We start from the raw sequence: 20,654 nt of genomic DNA on the forward strand, positions 1-20,654 counted from the left end.
TTTGAAGATGGAATTCTGTATAGAGCCATGCTTCTGTTAATAAAGTTTGAACATTTGAGTGGCTGTTCCATGTTTATTCAGATACATATTAAATTATATCATCTAGAAATTCACAGAAAACCTTGATACCTTATGATTACTGTGCAGAAAGGTTATCTCCTATGCTGGTACTCATGGGGTCACACGGCCATCGTACTGCATGGATGTAGATTACTGGCCTATGGCTCCCAGCTTTGCTGTTGGAGGTTTTTTGCAATCTGTTGCTGGCTTTGTCAGATTCAATCTTGTATCTCTGTATGAATATGAAAGTCAAGAGCAGCAGAGCCTTTTAACTTGTAGCTGCTTCTCTTCCTCCTCAATTAATTCAGTGCACAGATAGTTGTCACTTGCAATGCTGAAAGCTGTGTGGGAACCCTACTACCCATCAGATGACTGTGACATGTGACATCATCATCTGCTTTGAAGCAAATATTTTTTCTTCCCCCGCTTGTCACCTCCAGGAAGATAGTTTGATCCATACCTTTTTGCCATTGTGTTCAAGAGTGCTAGGGTAGGGGACAAAGGGAGGACAAGGAACACTTTTTAAGAGTCTGGGAAGTTGCAGTCATGCTGCTAGCCAGCGGTCCTCCTCACATTCACTCAGTATTCCCCTTGAGTGCCACTCATGCAAGGATGATTGGGAACAGTGACACATTGACACACTTAAGAGGTAGGCTTGCTGAAAAACTCGACAGTAAAAGTGAATTAAGCTTGATAACTGAAAATGTCGGATGCATTCATTTTAATTTTTATGTGAGGCTGAAAAATATTTTATATGAAGAAAGAGGGTCTGCTTTTTCTTTTTTAGTCAGCCTACCTTTTCCCTTGACATTTTACTTACTTCAAAAGTACATTGTGGGTCGGGCATGATGGCTCACACCTGTAGACCAGTACTTTGGGAGGCTGAGGCAGGGGGATCATTTTAGTCCAGGAGTTTAAGGCTGCAGTGAGCTGTGATTGCACTGCTGCACTCTAGCCTCAGTGACAGAGTGAGACTATCTAAAAGAAAAAATGCCTTAGAAACAAAAATAAGGTTGGGTATGGTAGCTCACGCCTGTAATCCGAGCACTTTGGGAGGCCAAAGTGGGTGGACCATCTGAGGTCAAGAGTACGAGATCAGCCTGGCCAACATAGTGAAACTCCGTTTCTACTAAAAATACAAAAATTAAGCCAGGTGCAGTGGCTCATGCCTGTAATCCCACACTTTGGGAGGCTGAGGCGGAAAGATCACTTAAGTTCAGGAGTTCGAGATCAGCCTGGCTAACATGGTGTAACACCATCTCTACTAAAAATACGAAAATTAGCAGGGCATGGTGGCGCACACCTGTAGTCCCAGCTACTTGGAGGCTGAGGCACAAGAACTGCTTGAACCTGGGAGGTGGAGGGTGCAAGATGTGGAGAAGGTGCCATTGCACTCCAGCCTGGGTGGCAGAGTGAGACTCTGTCTCAAAGAATAAATAAATAAAAATGAAAAAATTAGCCAAGCCTGGTGGCATGCACCTAGTCCCAGCCACTCAGGAGGTTAAAGTAGGAGAATTGCTTGAAAACCCATGAGGCAGAGGTTACAGTGAGCCAAGATGACACCACTGCATTCCAGCCAGAGTGAGACTCCATCTCAAAAAAAAAAAAAAAAAAAAAAAGAAAAAGAAAAAAGAAACAAAAATAATATTCTTGTTTCTTCCTTCAGAACATGTAAGTGGAAAGTGAGTGAAGTTCTGTAATACCTGGCAAAGGGAGAGGGAGTAAGAAATCTTTCCATTAAATGTTGCAGGCTGCAGGGTAATTTTTACTGTTGGTAAAACTGACTTTGAAATTTTACTAAAGACCTTAATGAAGAGGAGTGGTAAGGCTCCATTCACACATTTTCTCACAGTATGTGTCAGTGACCATGTTGCTTTGCTGGGCTCTTTTCAGGGCCAGAGTGAGAAATAGGGAGCTCCATGGGAATGAGAAGTAAAACTCCCACTCACTAAGTCTTTAATATAAAATGTTCTTTTTCTTTCGGGATTTTAAATCTATTTGTTTATTAAAGCCTTAGTGCATACGTATGAGATTACCCTTCCCTTGACATTTATCTTGCTCTAAAGGAGAAATCAAGGACATTCTTCTTGATGTAAAGGAGACGTTTCTACCTAACTGCCAAGTGGGACCAATTGAAAATAATGTCACATGTTAGGAGTCAAGACATTAACCAGACTCTTTAAGAATCAGGTTATCCAGTGTCTTCCAGATCATTTCTAGGGAATGAGACTGTCATTATTCAGGGAACTGTTCCTTCAACTTTCCTATGCCCCACTAAAGCAAAACAAAACAAAACTATATTACTTCAATCAGAAAACAAATTTCTGTTTTAATTTTTCCTTACACCAAAATAAACTAACTCTTATATTTTCCTTCTAGAAAGAAAACAGCTTTCTTAGGGTTTTATATTGTCTTGAGTTTTCAATGCAGTGTTGTAGTTCACTGAAGCATAAGCGCCTTAGTTCTGCTCTTATTTTGTGAATGGTGAGAATTCCTTTTGGGCCGACCTGCATTTTAATGCTGCAGGCAGATAGCATCTTTCATTCACAGCACCAGGGGCAATGGTTATACAATAGAAATGCTTGAGAATATCTAGGAACTGGGTTCCTAAGGCATGGTGCTGCAGGAGAAAAATATTATAATGAAAAACAGCAACAGAGGAGATTAAATCATTTCCTAACATTTTATTTCCCTTTGTTTCTTTTTGACTTTTAAAAAAGGTCAGTTGATTGGATACTTTTTTCATACACGATGATGCTGCCGTGGCTTTGTTCACTGAGTAGCCTTTTTCCATATGTTAGGTACTTATGTCACACCATTGTAAATACCTTTTTTTTTTTTTCTTTTGAATCAGAGTCTTGTTCTGTCACCCAGGCTGGAGTGCAGTGTAGCGGCGGGATCTCCACTCACTGCAACCTCCGACACTTGGGTTCAAGTGATTCTTCTGCATCAGCCTCCCAGGTAGCTGGGATTACAGCCGTGTACCACTACACCTGGCTACTTTTTGTACTTTTAATAGAGACTGGGTTTTGCCATGTTGGCCAGGCTGATCTTGAACTCCTGACCACAGGTGATCCACCCCCCTCAGCCTCCCAAAGTGCTGGGATTACAGGATGAGCCACCGTACCCAGTCTTCCTGTCTAATAAGGTTTTAAACATGCAGCTGTAGCCACAGCTCTGGTGTTGATTAGTTCGGCATCACAGTCGGTACTGTGAGTGCCATTGCTTAGGCTTAGCCTATAAATACCCACAAATATCCATTACAGAAGCAGGCAAGGGCAGATGTTGTGCTAAGCAGCCCAAGGGCCACACTTGGAACCCACTTAAGAAGCATGCTGTGTTCAGTACAGTAAAACCTTGGCAATTCAATGGCTTCAACAAATGTTCTGTGTAGTAAGTGTTTTTCACAGAAATATTTCTGGCTTGTCCTGGTGATTTCTCTGCTATCTTACCTGAGTCATCAAGAAGAGATTAAATTGTTTAGCTGTATGAACATAGTTTATTAACCAGTGCTGTACAAATAGCTAGAGATGCAGACAAACATGATGTGAGACTAGAGTGAATGACACCTGAGCCCAGCATTCTTAAGAGCTAAAGAAGAGTTCCTGGTGTCCCTCTGTTTTTTGGAATTTTTTTTCCAAGAGAGGGAGGAGGATTAAAGGTTTATCTCCTCAAACCCTCGTTTCTGAACCATGAACCCACATTTCAAGTTTATCTTACATGAGGCTCCTAGAGTGGAATATGGGAAGCCCTGGACACCAGCATGCCTGCCTGCCAGCAGAATGAGTTGATGCTCCTGAGACTGAATGCTGTCTTGCATTTGGCTTCCCTATTTTATTTATACTAAGTTTGTTACTCAGGCTGGAACAGACTATCCTCTTATTCTTATTTATTTTTATTTTTTTTTTTAGCAGATAAAGGCTGGTTTTATTTTAATGGCTGATCTATGTAATCACAGAGGCCAGTATGTACAGACAAAGGGGGAGCTTTTATTTCTTGGTCTCTTCCTCCTTGGACAAAGTCTTGATGATATCCTCCTTTTTGGCCTGGAGACGCTCTTCACGGCGCTTTCGTGCTTCCTTGGTCTTAGACCTGCGGGCTTCTTGCGGGCCTTGTCTGCCTTCAGCTTGTGGATGTGTTCCATGAGAATCCGCTTGTTTTTGAACACATTCCCCTTCACCTTCAGGTACAGGCTGTGATACATGTGGCGATCAATTTTCTTAGATTCCCGGTATCTTCTGAGCAGCCGGCGCAGAATCCTCATTCTCCTCATCCACGTGACCTTCTCTGGCATTCGGGCATTGGCTGTACCCTTACGCTTACCTATGCCCATGTGCCTGCCCTTCCGGCGGGCCAAGGTGTTTTTCCGGCAGCGAGCCCGTGAATGGACCGTCACAGGCTTGCGGATGATCAGCCCATCTTTGATTAGCTTACGGATCTGCTGACGCGAGTTAGCATTGGCAATTTCATTGGTCTCATTCGGGTCCAACCAGACCTTCTTCTTGCCACAGCGGAGGACACTAGAGGCGAGCCTCTTCTGAAGCCTGAGCATACTCATGGCTGCGGCCGCAGCAGCGAAAGGAAAGCTCCTCTTATTCTTAATTTAGGGTGAGCTGTTTCATATAATATTTACTTGAAAGCCTTTGATCCTGCTTTACTCGAAGAAAGAACAGTGAGTCAGCAAATAGCTCTAGACCTGGCTCAGTGAGTGGTGTGGCCTCACTTAGCTTCTCTGGTCTGCTTTATTCTTTTGAGATGGAGTCTTGCCCTGTCACCCAGGCTGGAATGCAGTGGCACCATCTTGGCAACCTCCGCCTCCCAGGTTCAAGTGATTCTCCTGCCTCAGCCTCCCAAGTAGCTGGGACTACAGGCACGTGCCAGTGAACCTGGATCATTTTTGTATTTTTAGTAGAAACGGGTTTTGCCATGTTAGCCAGCTGGTCTTGAACTCCTGTCTCTGGTCCAGTTTTATCTTTAGAATGGTTCCAGAATAAATGATTTCACAGGCCTTTTTCAGCCCTGACATTGTGCTAATGTGACTTACAGTTATTTTCTGAAAGTTTTCCTCAAAGTTTTTAAAAATAGCTTTCTAGCAACCTAAAAATTACAGCTGGAAACTGCAATAAAAATAAAAGTTGTACCTTACTCATTACATTTTTTTTCTACAAAGACATCATGTTCTGATTTACCCTTCAGGTGGTAAGGAAATTAGATAAGTCATATTAGAGTTGGCTGCAAAATACTAAGAGGATTCCTAGACAGTAATTTTGCTTTCTTAGAGTGAGTTTTACAGTTGCCCCAAAATAGGATAGCTTTCATATGGCCAGATAATCCTCTGCTCTGAAATAATCTTTTTCTGAAAGTAGTCAACTAGGAGGGGATATTTTAAAAATATCCCATATGTCAGTTTGTATTCCATAACAAACAGTGATTTGTGGGCCACACCATAATAAGTACTAGTCAGGATGCTTTGGTTAGATTGGATGCATCCCATTGTCCTGTTTGTTGAAGGTTTTCACTTCGAGAACATTGTATAGATTTCTACCCAGCTACCTTTATTTGATAGGCCTTAAACTTATGTAGGTTATATCATCAGCAAGGAAAAAAACAGTCGTATGTAAAAGCATTTTTTTTTTAAAGAGGGGCTCACTCTCCCTCAGGCTGGAGTGTAGTGGTGCAGTCATAGCTCACTTATGCGGAAGCATTTAGCACCACTCTTAGTGGTTGTTCAGTAACGTTTGTGGTGCTTTATAGATAAACTATTAAAAACTTGGTCCTTGGCCTTTTCACTCCTTGCGGAATTGTGTGAATTTGTCTTGCTTGCTGGCCCTCTAGCATGACACTTGTTCTCCACTTGTGGAGCGGCACATGCACTGCATGGTAATCATTTCTACTGAGGACCGTGTAGAGATGCCATTCAGGTAGCTGTGTTAGCCTTTCAGCCTGTGTGTGTTCTGAAAGCTAATGAGAGCCATTTTAAGTGGTTTTTGTCACCCTCCCACCCCCAACTGCAGACTTGTTCTATCTTCTCCCACTTTGTAACTCTTTTCTGAAAAACTGCCTCCTACATGGCTGCCTTGTTGTAAACCTTACTGATGCCCAGTTTCCTTCTTTTATCTGTTTTGTTCTTTGCCTAACTTTGCTAGTTGTTGTTGTTCTTCATCTTTCTTTTCTTATTTTTTTTTAAATTTTAAATCATGCGGTCCTATTTGTTTCACCAAACTCATATACTACTTTGCTTTTGCAGCTGCTACCTTGAGTCTTTACTCTTGCCTTTTTAATGAGTTCCCTTGCCTTTGGTATGTTTTTTATTTTGAGATGATATCCAGTCATATAATATTCTGAAAGTCCAAGAGATCCAGAAAGTCAAACGCCAGACAACTTAGGGTTTATTGTATTACTCACAGTTCCTTTCTGTGTAGATATTTTGAGATCCAAGAGGCTTCTTTAGTGACCTGCTATATGAGTCATACATTGAACTCTTTGATGAACTATAGCATTTTCCTTGTTAATCACTACTAGCATCATTACAGTCATTTCATTATCATCATCTGACTTTCTAACTTCGTCTCTATGACTAGCATTTTCACCTGCTTTTGCATGTGCTTATCCCCGTTTTTGGTACTCCTTTTCCTTCCATTCTTTGACTAGTTAATTCCTACTTGTCCTTCATTTCTCTGTCTGGGCCTCACTCACCTTGATTCACCCATGTTATAGAGACCTATGAATACTCTAATTCTAGCTCTTGGTACACTGTTCCCTTTTTTTTTTTTTTTTTTTTTTTTTTTGAGACAGAGTCTTGCTCTGTTACCTAGGCTGGAGTGCAGTGGTGCAATCGCGGCTCACTGCAACCTCCGCCTCCCAGGTTCAAGTGATTCTTCTGCCTCAGCCTCCTGAGTAGCTAGGACTACAGGTGCCTGCCATCACGGCTGGCTAATTTTGTGTATTTTTAGTAGAAACAGGGTTTCACCATATTGGCCAGGTTGGCCTTGAACTCCTGACCCTGTAATCCAACCCCCTCAGCCTCCCAAAGTGCTGGGATTACAGGCATGAGCTACCACACCCAGCCAGTACACTGTTCTCTTATCTCCTATTGTAGCCGTATTCAATCCTCAGACACTACTCTAGCAACACAATTATTCCTAGAAAACTCCAGGTATTTTCCTACTCCACATGTTCATATGGCAGCTTCTGCTCTTCTTTGGTCTGTTCACGTGTCACTGAGTCAGTGAGGCCTGTCCTGACAACCTCATTTCAAATTGCTTCCTGAACTACCCTTCCCTGTCCGTTCTTTCCCTTTGTCGCTTTAGTTTTCTCCAGAGCACTTGCCACTATCTGACATACTGTATACTTACTGATTAAAATGGATTATCATGGCTGGGCACGGTGGCTCACGCCTATGAAATCAGGAGTTTGCCGGGCGCGGTGGCTCAAGCCTGTAATCCCAGCACTTTGGGAGGCTGAGGCGGGTGGATCACGAGGTCAAGAGATCGAGACCATCCTGGTCAACATGGTGAAACCCCGTCTCTACTAAAAATACAAAAAATTAGCTGGGCATGGTGATGCGTGCCTGTAATCCCAGCTACTAAGGAGGCTGAGGCAGGAGAATTGCCTGAACCCAGGGGGCGGAGGTTGCGGTGAGCCGAGATCGTGCCATTGCACTCCAGCCTGGGTAACATGAGTGAAACTCCGTCTCAAAAAAAAAAAAAAGAAATCAGGAGTTCAAGGCCAGCCTAATCAATAATGGTGAAGCCCCGTCTTTACTAAAAAGACAAAAACTTGCGGGTCGTAGTGGTGCGCACCTGCAGTCCCCGCTACTCAGGAGTCTGAGCAGGAGAATTGCGTGAACCTGGGAGGTGGAAGTTGCAGTGAGCCAAGATCGCGCCACTGCACTCCAGCCTGGGCAACAGAATGAGACTCCGTCTCAAATAAAATATAAAATAAAATAAATTAGTCTCCTTACTATGATGTAAATCTTATGAAGTAAGAGATTTTGTTCTCTGCCATATCCATAGGTACCTTGAACAAGGCTTGATATGTAATGGGGTTATATATAATTATTGAATGAATAAATCTTCAGCTACTTGTCTCTCTCCTCAGTATATACTAACCTCTTTGAGACCAGGAAACATGTTTTGGTTCTTATTTTATTTATTTCTTATTACTTTTTAAATTTTACTTTATGTGCAGAATGTACAGGTTACATAGGCATATATGTGCCATGGTGGTTTGATGCACCTATCAACCCATCATCTAGGTTTTAAGCCCCGTATGCTTTAGGTTCTTATACTTATGTAAGTGTAAACAATCAGCAAGTGATTGGTAAATTGTCACTTCAGTGGCTCTGTGCCTTCAGATGAGATTTATAATAAACCTTTCTGTTTTTACTGTTGGGTTGTGTTCAGCAGGTTATCGTGTTACGGCAAAATTGTAGTGAAACAAAAGCAGTAAATACCTTTGGGGACTTTATTCTTTTATAGAAGTGATTGTTAGAAAAAGTATCTTGCAGCCAGGCGCGGTGGCTCAAGCCTGTAATCCCAGCACTTTGGGAGGCCGAGGTGGGTGGATCACGAGGTCAAGAGATCGAGACCATCCTGGTTAACATGGTGAAACCCCGTCTCTACTAAAAATACAAAACATTAGCTGGGCATGGTGGCGCGTACCTGTAATCCCAGCTACTCAGGAGGTTGAGGCAGGAGAATTGCCTGAACCCAGGAGGCAGAGGTTGTGGTGAGCTGAGATCACGCCATTGCACTCCAGCCTGGGTAACAAGAGCGAAACTCTATCTCAAAAAAGAAAAGAAAAAGTATCTTGTATTTTGGAATGTTAATATTATCCTTCCTTCTCTAACACACACATACATACAGACAGACTCACTATTAAGGTGTTTGTTTGGGTTTTTTTGAGACAGAGTCTTGCTCTGTCATCCAGGCTGGAGTGTAGTGGCGTGATCTTGGCTCACTGCAACCTCTGCCTCCTGGTTCAAGCAATTCTTCTGCTGCAGCTTCCCAAGTAGCTAGGACTACAGGAGCCCGCCACCACGGCTGGCTAATTTTTTTGGTAGTTTTAGTAGAGTGGGGTTTTCACTATGTTGGCCAGGCTGGTCTCAAACTCCTGACCTCGTGATCTGCCCACTTCGGCCTCCCAAAGTGTTGGGATTACAGGCATGAGCCACCACGCCCGGCCTATTAAGGTGTTTTTATTTTTATTTTTATTTTTTTGAGACAGAGTTTCGCTCTTGTTACCTAGGCTGGAGTGCAGCGGCGCGATCTCGGTTCACCGCAACCTCCGCCTCCTGGGTTCAGGCAATTCTCCTGCCTCAGCCTCCTGAGTAGCTGGGATTACAGGCACACGCCACCATGCCCAGCTCATTTTTTGTAGTTTTAGTAGAGACGGGGTTTCACCATGTTGACCAGGATGGTCTCGATCTCTTGACCTCGTGATCCACCCGCCTCGGCCTCCCAAAGTGCTGGGATTACAGGCGTGAGCCACCACGCCCGGCCTAAGGTGTTTTTATTAAGACTTCAGGATTTATATGTTTGGGGTTGATTTAGTTTTAGGCCTATCTTTATGATTCTTGTCTTACATACTAATAAAAATCTCATCACATTTAATTCTGCCCTCAAAGGGCATAATTTGCTTCTTGCTTTTCTAGCATGTTATGTTAAATTATAAGACTCTTTGCCCTTTTAACTGTGTACTTCCTTCCTTAGGAATCAGAGAAAATCATTGCTGAGTTGAATGAAACCTGGGAAGAGAAGCTTCGTAAAACAGAGGCCATCAGAATGGAGAGGTCAGGAGGGGGGTTAAAATCTGGAAATGTTTCTAAGTTTTCTAGGGAATGTGGATTACTTTATAGTAAGAAAAGGTAAAATAGAAATTAAAATCAAAGAATCTGCCCTTCTAAAACACAAAACAAAACAAAACAAAAAAATATGGTCAGGGATTTATGGCCAGTTGAATTTATGCTTGTAATATGTCATATGACTCCAGGGAGTCACGTGTTTAATAGTTATTATATGTTGCTAGGGATCCATAAAAAATGGAACATACTGGCCAGACATAGTGGCTCACACCTGTAATCCAAGCACTTTGAGAGGTCAAGGTGGGAGGAATGCTTGAAGCCAAGAGTTCAAGACCAGCCTGGGCAATATAGTGGGACCCTGTCTCTACAAAATATTCAGAAAATTAGACCAGGTGCTGTAATCCCAGCACTTTGGGAGACCAAGGTGGGCGGATCATCTGAGGCCAGGAGTTCAAGACCAGCCTGGCCAACACTGGTGAAAACCCTATCTCTACTAAAAATACAAAACTTAGTTGAGCGTGGTGGCCGGCACCTGTAATCTTAGCTACTCAGGAGGCTGAGGCTAGAGAATCACTTAAACTCGGGAGGCGGAGATTGCAGTGAGCTGAGATTGTGTCACTGCTCTCAAGCGTGGGCAACAGAACAAGACTGTTTCGAAAAAAAAAAAAGTAACTCAACATGATGGTGGGCGCCTGTAATCCCAGCTACTCATGAGGCTGAGGCAGGAGAATTGCTTGGACCCGGGAAGCAGAGGTTACAGTGAGCCGAGATCATGGCTCTGTACTACTCCAGCCTGGGTGACAGAGTGAAACTCCATCTCAAAAAAACAAAAAACAAAAATGTTAAAAAATAAGCTGGGTGTGGTGGCTTATGCCTGTAGTCCTAGCTGCTTGGGAGGCTGAGGCAGGAGGATTGCTTCAGCCCTGAAAGTCAAGGCTGTAGTGAGCTGTGAACTCACCTCTGCACTTTAACCTGGTTGACAGAGTAAGACCCTGTCTTAAAAATAATAATAAAAGGAAATAGGAGCATATTGAGGGATAGAGTCGGCTTCTTTTGATAAAGGCTGACATCCAAATAGCTGTTCTGATTATTGTCTTTCAAAGGTGCCTTCTTGAGAATTTCTTTGGTAAAGAGGTGAAGGAGTTTGGGTTGAAAACTTTTTTGTTGTTGTTGAGATGGAGTCTCACTCTGTTGCCCGGGCTAGAATGCAAGGGCACAGTCTTGGCTCACTGCAACCTCCACCACCCAGGCTCAAGTGATTCTCCTCCCCAGCCTCCTGAGTATTACTGGCACCTGCCACCACACCCAGCTAATTTTTGTATTCTTAGTAGAGATGGGGTTTCACTATGTTGGCCAAGCTGGTCTCGAGCACCTGACCTCAAGTGATCCACCTGCCTCAGCATCCCAAAGTGCTGGGCTTACGGGCATGAGCCACCACGCCCAATCTGGCTGCAAACTTTAAAAATCCCTATTCTGTCCTAACGTCTATCACCACTCTATCCTGAAGGTGAGCATAACCCACCTTCTTTTGCTATTAGATTAGACTACATTTGAAAAAGCCAGTTTCTGTTTTTCTTGTTCATGAAGATGAGGCAGAAGTTACTAATAATGTAGTGATATAGTAAACGTAACAAACAGAATTTTTTTACTTATTACAGCAATTTTAAGCTAAATTATTGAAACAGGTGGGCGAGGGAACATAACATTTGAGAAAATCACATTAGTAGACTATACTCCACATATCAAAATTACTTTCTGATTGCTTCTTAGATTTTGAAGAAGTGTTTCTTCAGGTTGAATTTATAACTTAAGGAATAGTCACTTCCTTTTTTTTTTTTATATTAATATACATATTACTTATGAATTATTGGCTGTCTCCAAAGTTGGTTGAGACAAAGTTCTTATTTGAGTGAATATAATTAACAAAGCAAGATTTAATTTATTTTGAATGTGATGTTGCTTTTAGAAATAACTTCTCATTAATGATGAGATAAGCACATTATTTTATGTTTGCATTATTGACTTTAAATATGGCCAGTTGTTTTTGGTTTGCAGGCTTTATTTCCCAATCCTTATTAGACTGATTTAATTGACATTTTGGTGTTGGTATTCTGATATACCTGTTTTTTTCCTAGAGAGGCTTTGTTGGCTGAGATGGGAGTTGCCATTCGGGAAGATGGAGGAACACTAGGGGTTTTCTCACCTAAAAAGGTAGGAAACAATGTTATGAAACCTAATCAGACAGAGACACTTTTTGTTTGTCTTTGTTACTGGGGCACTTCATATCTTTCAGGACTTACCCTCTTCCCCCTTTTATGATCTTGATACTTGGCTTAATTTCAGATATTTCTGATTTCATCTTAGAGTATGGTCTTGTAGTACAAAGGCAACCTATTTCTAAAATGCCTATCAGGTTTACTATTTACAAAAGAAAAAACCTAAGGCAGTATATCTGTAACTTTTGGCCATGATTCAGTATGTTTAGTCATCTTTATTTGTTGCTTTCTCTTACATTCCCAGCCTAACCTATCATATTTTGCCTCAGTTTTGGCTACTCTTTGATGTAGATTTTCCCACAGAAGTCATCTACCCTGCTTTATAACTTTTTGGAACCTATTTCAGCTTGAAGTTCAGGTTTGTGTAGAATAATACTGCTTCCGTCTGCTTCTGCAATTTGTATTACAGACAACCATTGTGCTGAGTAAAGAAATTCCTGTCCCTATCCTTCCAGACTCGTCTGCTTCCTTCTTAGGTTGTTTTTTAATAAGTGACTCCAATAGTTACCTTCCTACTTACAGAACCATAAAGTAGTGAGGTACCTTTTAGCTAATTAGAGTAGTATTGTTTTGTTTGTTTGTTTGTTTGTTTGCAAACGAACTTATTGTTGGATACTAGAAAATGATTATCAAATGGTTATTTTGTGTGCTTATGTATCAGAGAACAGGAGAACATATATTGATGTACAAAGCATGTATTTTATGCCACTAGTAAATGGTCCTTTATTTTAAGTAACCTCTGATTAGCTATTGGAGACTTAAACATCTTTATGCGTAGGTTCTGATGATGGCCTCTCTAAGTTAGGATACAAAGGGTGGTAAGTTTTGAATTGGTACTTTTATGTGATATGAAATATTCCTGTGGTTTTTGCTACAATTCTTCTGGGTAAATTTTTCTGTCCTGGTCACATAACTTTTTTTTTTTTTTTCAAATTCTAATGTATCATTTTTAACAGAAAAGATTGATGTAAAGACATTTGCGTATTGTAGAATAGAACAATAAATATTTTATATGTTTATATTATGAAAGTTTAGTGTTTTTCACAGTTTTAGTAATTTTTTTTTTTCAGTAAGACATGTATTTATTCAGACGTGTTACTTATGATTGTATAGATTTTAGCAGTTAACAGTTTTGGTGGTTTTTTTGTGTGTTTTTTTGTGAGACGGAGTCTCTCTCTGTCATCCAGGCTGGAGCACAGTGGTGTAATCTCAGCTCACTGCAACCTCCGCCTCCTAGGTTCAAGCGATTCTTCTGCCTCAGCCTCCCAAGTAGCTGGGACTACAGGTGCACGCCACCACACCCAGCTAATTTTTGTATTTTTAATAGAGACGGGGTCTCACCATGTTGGCCAGGGTGGTCTTGATCTCTTGACCTCATGATCTGCCCACCTTGGCCTCCCAAAGTGCTGGAATTACAGGCATAAGCCACCACGCCCAGCCGGAACATTTTTACTGTAACAACTTGTGAAAATATGGCATTTAACATGAATCATAAATAACTTGAACAAGTGTTGAGATCTCAACTGCATGGAATTCCAAAGTGAGATCTCTGTTTCCAAAGCTTTTTCTGTAATTTTACCCATCTTTCTACACTTCTTCGTGAAAGGAAGAGACATACCGTGACCACACCCAAACTCAGTCTTAGGACTTGTTTCTGAGATTCCATTTTTCAAATCATGATGTGCTTTAAAGAACGCTACCCACAAAGGGCTTTGACTTTCTCAAACCAGTCAAGTTCTTTAACTACAAGGTGGTTGCTAGTTGAGGAGATGTGGAGGTTTTTTCAAATTTCTCTTTAACCATCTTTTATAGTCCCTTTTCTTACCCCCCCCTTATCTGACTCTTTTTTCATTCTTCCACACTTGCTGGCACTCTCTTGAGTAGATTTTGGCCCCAAGACCATGTGACTTATTTTTGGATTCCAGTGGGGTATTTTCACCAAAGAAGGTTGGTTTTTTAAGAAAAAAAGAATTTAGAAATATTAGAGTTAGATGAAGAGGATTGTTAGAGGATGTTTATATTATTGAATGTCAGTAATTTTAATTTTTTCTTTAAGTTTAAGACTAATAAACTAAAGGCAATAACTGGGACCATAGAAGAACTGATAAAAATTATACTGGAAAGTGGCAGGGGGTGTATGGGGACATTTTAATAAAAGTACATGAAGAATTAAATATTTCTTGAGATTTTTACCCAGGCATTTAGAAAAATTATAATTATTCCATTCAGCTAATTGGCCCGTCCTAATTTTTTCCTTTTGTTTTGACTTTATCATTAATTGGATCTTGTTTTATCCCAGAACTCATGCTTTAAAATAGAATGCCAGGTGAAGTGGCTTACATCTGTAATGACAGCACTTTGGGAGTCCGAGGAGGGTGGATCACTTGAGTTCAGGAGTTTGAGACCAGCCTAGCCAACATGGGGAACCCCTGTCTCCACTAAAAATACAAAAATTAGCTAGGTGTGGTGATGGGCACCTGTAATCCCAGCTACTTGGGAGGCTGAGACAGGAGAATCGCTTGAACCTGGGAGGCGGAGGTTGCAGTGAGCCAAGATCGTGCCACTGCACTCCAGTCTGGATGACAAAGCAAGACTCTGTCTCAAATCAATTAATTAATTAAATTTAATATAATAGAATGCATTGGTTCAGTTTGGGGAGACCTGAAGAGAGTATTTTCTCTTCATTATGGAACCGCAACTAGAGATAAAAACAAATCCCTCTCTACGCTCTATGGAGAGTTGAAGGAGCCTGGCTTCCTATAGGCCCCAGTTGTTACCACAGCTCTCTCATGGTGCCCTGCTCCAAACTGATCATCTGTAACCTTTTTCAGACCCCACATCTTGTTAACCTCAATGAAGACCCACTAATGTCTGAGTGCCTGCTTTATTACATCAAAGATGGAATTACAAGGTACATTTCTTTCTTGTTTTGGCCACTTCATGTTTTTTTCCCCTCTTAGATAATTCAGTAACTAAAGAGGTGTTGAAAATTTTAATGTAATGATTTGCTGTATTTTTTGTCTGAAATAGTTACAAACTATCCGCTCTTTCCAAATAATGTGTTTTTGCCAGTGGAACCAGTTAACATGTAGTTTTTCTCTGAAGACCCTAAATAAATTTTTTTCCTTTAACAACTTACATACATTACTTAGGGATTTTATTTCACTCATGCCTTCTTATAATGCTGTATGAGTTACACTGGTGTTTCAGTGTTCCTTGTTTCTTATTCTGATATACAGATGTTGATCATATATGAGGATGGAATTTGTAGTTGAAAGCTTCTAATGCAAAAAGGCAATACCTTCTTTTTCACGTACCAAAGGATTTTCTTTGGGAGAAAGAGGTTCATTGTTTGTAGTGCTTTCTGTGTCTGAATTTCCCTGGGAAACACTTTCTCTTGTGTTCAGGGTTGGCCAGGCAGATGCTGAGCGGCGCCAGGACATAGTGCTAAGCGGAGCTCACATTAAAGAAGAGCATTGTATCTTCCGGAGTGAGAGAAGCAACAGCGGTGAAGGTGAGCATCCTGGCTGGAGCTTCAGCAACAACTTTTTCATTTCATATTATGAGAAGTCCTTAAGACTTTGTGTTCTCTATCAGTAGTACTTTCTTATACAACCTAATTCTGAAAAATGTAGAAACCTGGACTGCTTGTGAATGCAGAGATGGACAGGGCTACTTTACATGAAAATAGCTTGGACAAAAGAAGCCCTTTTGTTACTGCCAAGAACCAAGCAGGATATAGGCAATTAGGCTTGGTCTTGAATGTTAATTATTTAATAGAAAATCAAGAAAATAACAAAAATCCTGGGTAATAGGAGATTTGAAAGAGATTAAGTCTTAACACAGTAGAATTTATTTTTATCTAAAAGGGAAGAAAAAGTCTTGATTTTTGCCTGGGTTATTAACAAAACAGCAACAATCTAATGATATTTTTGTGTTATATAATTCACTCATTCTTTTATCAAAATACTGGCTTTTTGGCTGGATGCGGTGGCTCATGCCTGTAATCCTAGCACTTTGGGAGACTGAGGCGGGCAGATCACAAGGTCAGATGTTTGAGACCAGCCTGGGCAACATGGTGAAACCCCATCTCTACTAAAAATACAAAAAAATTAGCTGGATGTAGTGGTGAGCTACTCAGGTAGCTGAGACAGGAGAATCACTTTCTCCCTGTAGAACCCGGGAGGCTGAGGTTGCAGTGAGCCAAGATTGCACCACTGCACTCCAGCCTGGGTGACAGAGTGAGACTCTGTCTCAAAAAAAAAAAAAAAAAAAAAAGCTTTTCAATCTTAAGTTTCTGGTTATTACCTGTGTCTCATCCTTAACGATTTCTGACGGTTTTGAGTTTTATTGACTGAACTGTCAGAGATCACCAAAACTAATATTTTCTGTTATCTTAGGTTAATCACATAGAGTTAAATGATAGCCTCTTCTATTGAGACTAGTTCTAGTACCCCAAAGTGAACTACTGTATAGACACTTCAGCCGCATGATTGCAGGGATTTATTCTACTTACCACAAATCCTGATAAGCAACTGCTTTCCATTGTTTGATTCCAGTGGTTTGTGATGATAACATTAGTTTGTGTTCCTCTTAGTTATCGTGACCCTAGAGCCCTGTGAGCGTTCAGAAACCTACGTAAATGGCAAGAGAGTGTCCCAGCCTGTTCAGCTGCGCTCAGGTGAGACTGGGAGAGGTTTGCCATCTTCAGCAATGTGCACATGGCTTGTGTGACAACTCTAATTTTTGGCTGTTTAAAGGCTGAAGTACTAGCATTAGGATTTTTGTTCTTATAAAAACAACGGCTCTGAAAGCTGTCTTCACATTAGGGAGGGTGAGTTTATTAAATAGATACTATATATTTTAAAAATTATTTCTTAACCTTATTTTTCTATTTTGGAAACCCTATTTTTCTGTTTCTAGGAAACCGTATCATCATGGGTAAAAACCATGTTTTCCGTTTTAACCACCCGGAACAAGCACGAGCTGAACGAGAGAAGACTCCTTCTGCTGAGACCCCCTCTGAGCCTGTGGACTGGACATTTGCCCAGAGAGAGCTTCTGGAAAAACAAGGAATTGATATGAAACAAGAGATGGAGAAAAGGTAATGCACAATTCCGCAGCCCACGTGACTATCTCTTCTTTTAAACACTTAATAGCATTCTTCAAATAATAGCTCGGTGACTTCACAGTTTATTCTTTTTGCCTTTTTTTTTTTTTTTTTTTTTTTTTTACTTCTAGGCTACAGGAAATGGAGATCTTATACAAAAAGGAGAAGGAAGAAGCAGATCTTCTTTTGGAGCAGCAGAGACTGGTAGGAGTCCTGAATCCGCTAAACTGTTGGGAAAAGGGCAGCTTGTTCCCATGCTTTCCATGTTCCACAGAGCAGCACTCACCCAAAATGATACCATGCACTATTCTATCATTTCCTTAATGGAGAATGAACTTAAATTTCCTGGTAGCCTTAGCCTGAAAAATAGTCCATAGAGGTATTCTTTTGGACTTTTTATGACTTAAAGCCAAATCTTTACTTCTGTTAACAACCAAATACTTTTTAAGGAAATAGAGCTTTTCTGGTAGCCTTTACCTCTTGATAGTGGTTTTGGAATTTGCATCAGTGGTGGTTCTTTTAATAATTACTCTGAATATTGAATTTGGTGGGAGTTTGCCTTGGTTTTGTTTCTGATCACTTGATAGTACTAATTCTCTGCTCTTGGGCTGACTTTGGGATTGTTCTTACGCTGGGCAGTTTTTTTTTTTTTTTAAGTTAAACTGTGTCCAAACATGTTGCTGCACAGTTGCATGTGTTACTCCTTTCCTGTTCCCCTGCATGGAGTCTGAATTCTCAACCAGGTTCTCAGTGGCATGTGTGGTAGCGGTCGGAGCAGAGGCTGCATACCCAGCACAGGCAGGACAGAAGGCCTGCTTCCTTTGAGGGAGGGAGGATTTGGGTGAGCAGCTGGAAAGTCTGTTTAAGGTCCCAGCTATTGATGTAATACTAATGGCTTCAGCATTTTATAATGGTAATGGATTTCCCAGATTTGATAGAAACTGAATCTCATGAATAAATAAGTTGATCCATTAGTTAGATTTTTTTAAAGCCAACCAATTTTGGTTAACAAAGCTGTGGTAATAAGACCTTCTCAGCATTCATTTGATATGTAAGAATAAAGTATAACTAACCTTTGGATACTGTGGATGCAGCTTAGGAAGTTCTCATTTTTTAAGATTCATTCATATCTTTTATTTAAGATAAGGCTTCTCTCCTTAGTATAAAATACAACGTGTAAATTACAGTCTGATAGTCATGATCTGTGTTTTGGAGAAGAAGGGGCTAGTGCTACGTGGGCCAGGAAAGCGAAGGACTTGAGCAGAAGCAACGTTTTCCGGGGCACCTCATTCTCAGACGTGGGCATGGATTAAACCAGTTAGTTTGTTATCTTGCAAATTCTAATAAAACCCTAAAAAGAATGGATTGTAAGAATAAATCAAGGGTTTGGGGCAAGGTAATAGCAGTGTTACCGACCGAGGCGCATTAGGAGGCCTTGTTAGCATTAAGTTTTTAATGAAAACGGAAAGTACTAGCTACAATGTGATTAGTGGCTTAAAAGGTTTGTGACACACAGAGAAGTCTTTTATCTTAATAATGTAGTACATTCTAATAACATGCCTCTGATGGTCTGTGAGAGATCAAACGAGGACAGATGTAATTAAGCTCTATTATTAACGATAATGCCTTGTATTTGTATAGTGCTTTATAATTTACAGAGAGCATTAACATCCTTCAATTTACTTGATCCTCAAAACAACCCTCTTTGGTAGGTGTATGTATAAGTAAAATATGCAATATTACCTCCAGTTTATAGTTGAGGAAACCAAAACTTGGCCGGGTGCAGTGGCTCACGCCTGTAATCCCAGCACTTTGGGAGGCCAAAGTGAGCGGATCACCTGAAGTCAGGTGTTAGAGACTAGCCTGGTGAACATGCTGAAACCCCATCTCTATCCCAGCTACTCAGGAGGCTGAGGCAGGAAAATCGCTTGAACCAGAGGTGGAGGTTGCAGTGAGCTGATACTGCGCCATTGCACTCCAGTCTGGGCAACAAGAGCATAACTCTGTTTCAAAAAAAAAAAAAAAAAACTTAGAAACTGATTGAGTAGGTCTGGGTTGGGACCTGAGCATGCATTTCCAACAAGCTTCTAGGTGATGCCAATGATCCTGGACCTGGGAGCCTCACTTAGAGTAACTAGGCACGGCCGAATAAGGGTGCCTGGTGCTGTCCATAACCAAGAGTTGGTGATCATTCTGTGCCCTAAAATAAAGATGGCCACTAAATAAAGAGAAAGTGAATGTTTGAGACATATTTAGTTTCTAGGTGACATACATAGCCTGCAGATAATCAGATTCTGGTTGTTATTTGCTTTTTGTGTGTGAAAGGAAGCCAGGATTTCTAGAGCAGCTCCTTAAAGCAAGGAAGTTGCTTTCCTCTCAAAAGTCTGTCTGTTCCTCTTCCATTTCTTGACTTAAGGGAGGACCTGATTTCTAACACTTTAACCCGAAGAACATCTACTAGTAGTAATACTGAATGGAAAATGTATTTTTATTATCCTGTATTGGTCAATTAACAGATATATTTGTAATGCACCCTGTGAATAAATATTGAGAGAATACAAAGCAATTATTACTCAGCAAATATTTATTTAATATTTACCATATGTAATCATTATTTGCATACTGTAAGCATTAAACAATGGAATTCAGGCTCATGAGTTTTCTGATAGTTCCCAGATGTATCACATTATTACGGTGCTGAGCATTCCCTTCCAGTTAGTGCTCTTTGATACTCCTAGTCCTATCTGTGCTTGCTTTTTACATACTGTTTTGGGATCTTCCCTCTTATTTGCATAAGTTCCTTGCAGAGTCTCTTTAGGAGACCTACTTTGCATTTGGCATTTAATGAAAGCCGAAGGATCATTTTGTGACATGTGAATTGACCAGACCTCAGTAGCTTTCCAACTTCTTAATGAATGAATCTAAATATTATAAAAATTCGGCCAGGCACAGTGGCTCACGCCTGTAATCCTAGCACTTTGGGAGGCCAAGGCAGAAAGATCACTTGAGGTCAGGAGTTGGAGACCAGCCTGGCCAACATGGTGAAACCCCATCTCTACTAAAAATACAAAAATTAGGCATCGTGGCGGGTGCTTATAATCACAGCTACTTGGGAGGCTGAGGCAGGAGAATTGCTTGAACTTGGGAGGTGGAGGTTGCAGCAAGCCAAGATCGTGCCATTGCACTACAGCCTGGGTGATAAAGCGAGACTCAGTGTCAAAAAAATAATAATAAAATAAATAAATAAATATTATAAAACATTATTTTTTTGACATGAAGATAGGATTTATATCACATAAACTTTGCATATAGTTTTTAGTATCACTGTCAATATGTGACAGGGTGACATGTTTGAACTATAAAGAGGACATATTCTACAGAGTCAAAATGGCAGTATTTTTAA

General features: G+C 40.8%; 1 protein-coding gene and 1 pseudogene across 20 annotated transcripts in view; one reads left to right on the top strand and one right to left on the bottom strand.

The window, feature by feature from the left end:
- The window catches only part of KIF1B (kinesin family member 1B), a 182,554-nt gene that overhangs the window by 77,823 nt on the left and 84,077 nt on the right, over positions 1-20,654 (top strand). For all 19 annotated transcript variants that reach the window (XM_032300335.1, XM_032300355.1, XM_032300354.1 and 16 more), the window contains 7 exons: positions 9,774-9,853; positions 12,001-12,076; positions 14,973-15,052; positions 15,549-15,655; positions 16,739-16,822; positions 17,065-17,245; positions 17,383-17,455. In XM_032300335.1, the coding sequence (XP_032156226.1) occupies positions 9,774-9,853; positions 12,001-12,076; positions 14,973-15,052; positions 15,549-15,655; positions 16,739-16,822; positions 17,065-17,245; positions 17,383-17,455 (681 nt within the window). The remainder of the gene's footprint in view (positions 1-9,773; positions 9,854-12,000; positions 12,077-14,972; positions 15,053-15,548; positions 15,656-16,738; positions 16,823-17,064; positions 17,246-17,382; positions 17,456-20,654) is intronic.
- Positions 3,959-4,643, bottom strand: LOC116566274 (annotated as a pseudogene). The gene has a single exon (XR_004275823.1). The product of XR_004275823.1 is annotated as a 60S ribosomal protein L19 pseudogene (transcript).

The sequence above is a fragment of the Sapajus apella genome, unplaced genomic scaffold (assembly GCF_009761245.1).
Source record: "Sapajus apella isolate SASKATOON/1434 unplaced genomic scaffold, GSC_monkey_1.0 scaffold43, whole genome shotgun sequence".
Lineage (NCBI taxonomy): Eukaryota > Metazoa > Chordata > Mammalia > Primates > Cebidae > Sapajus > Sapajus apella.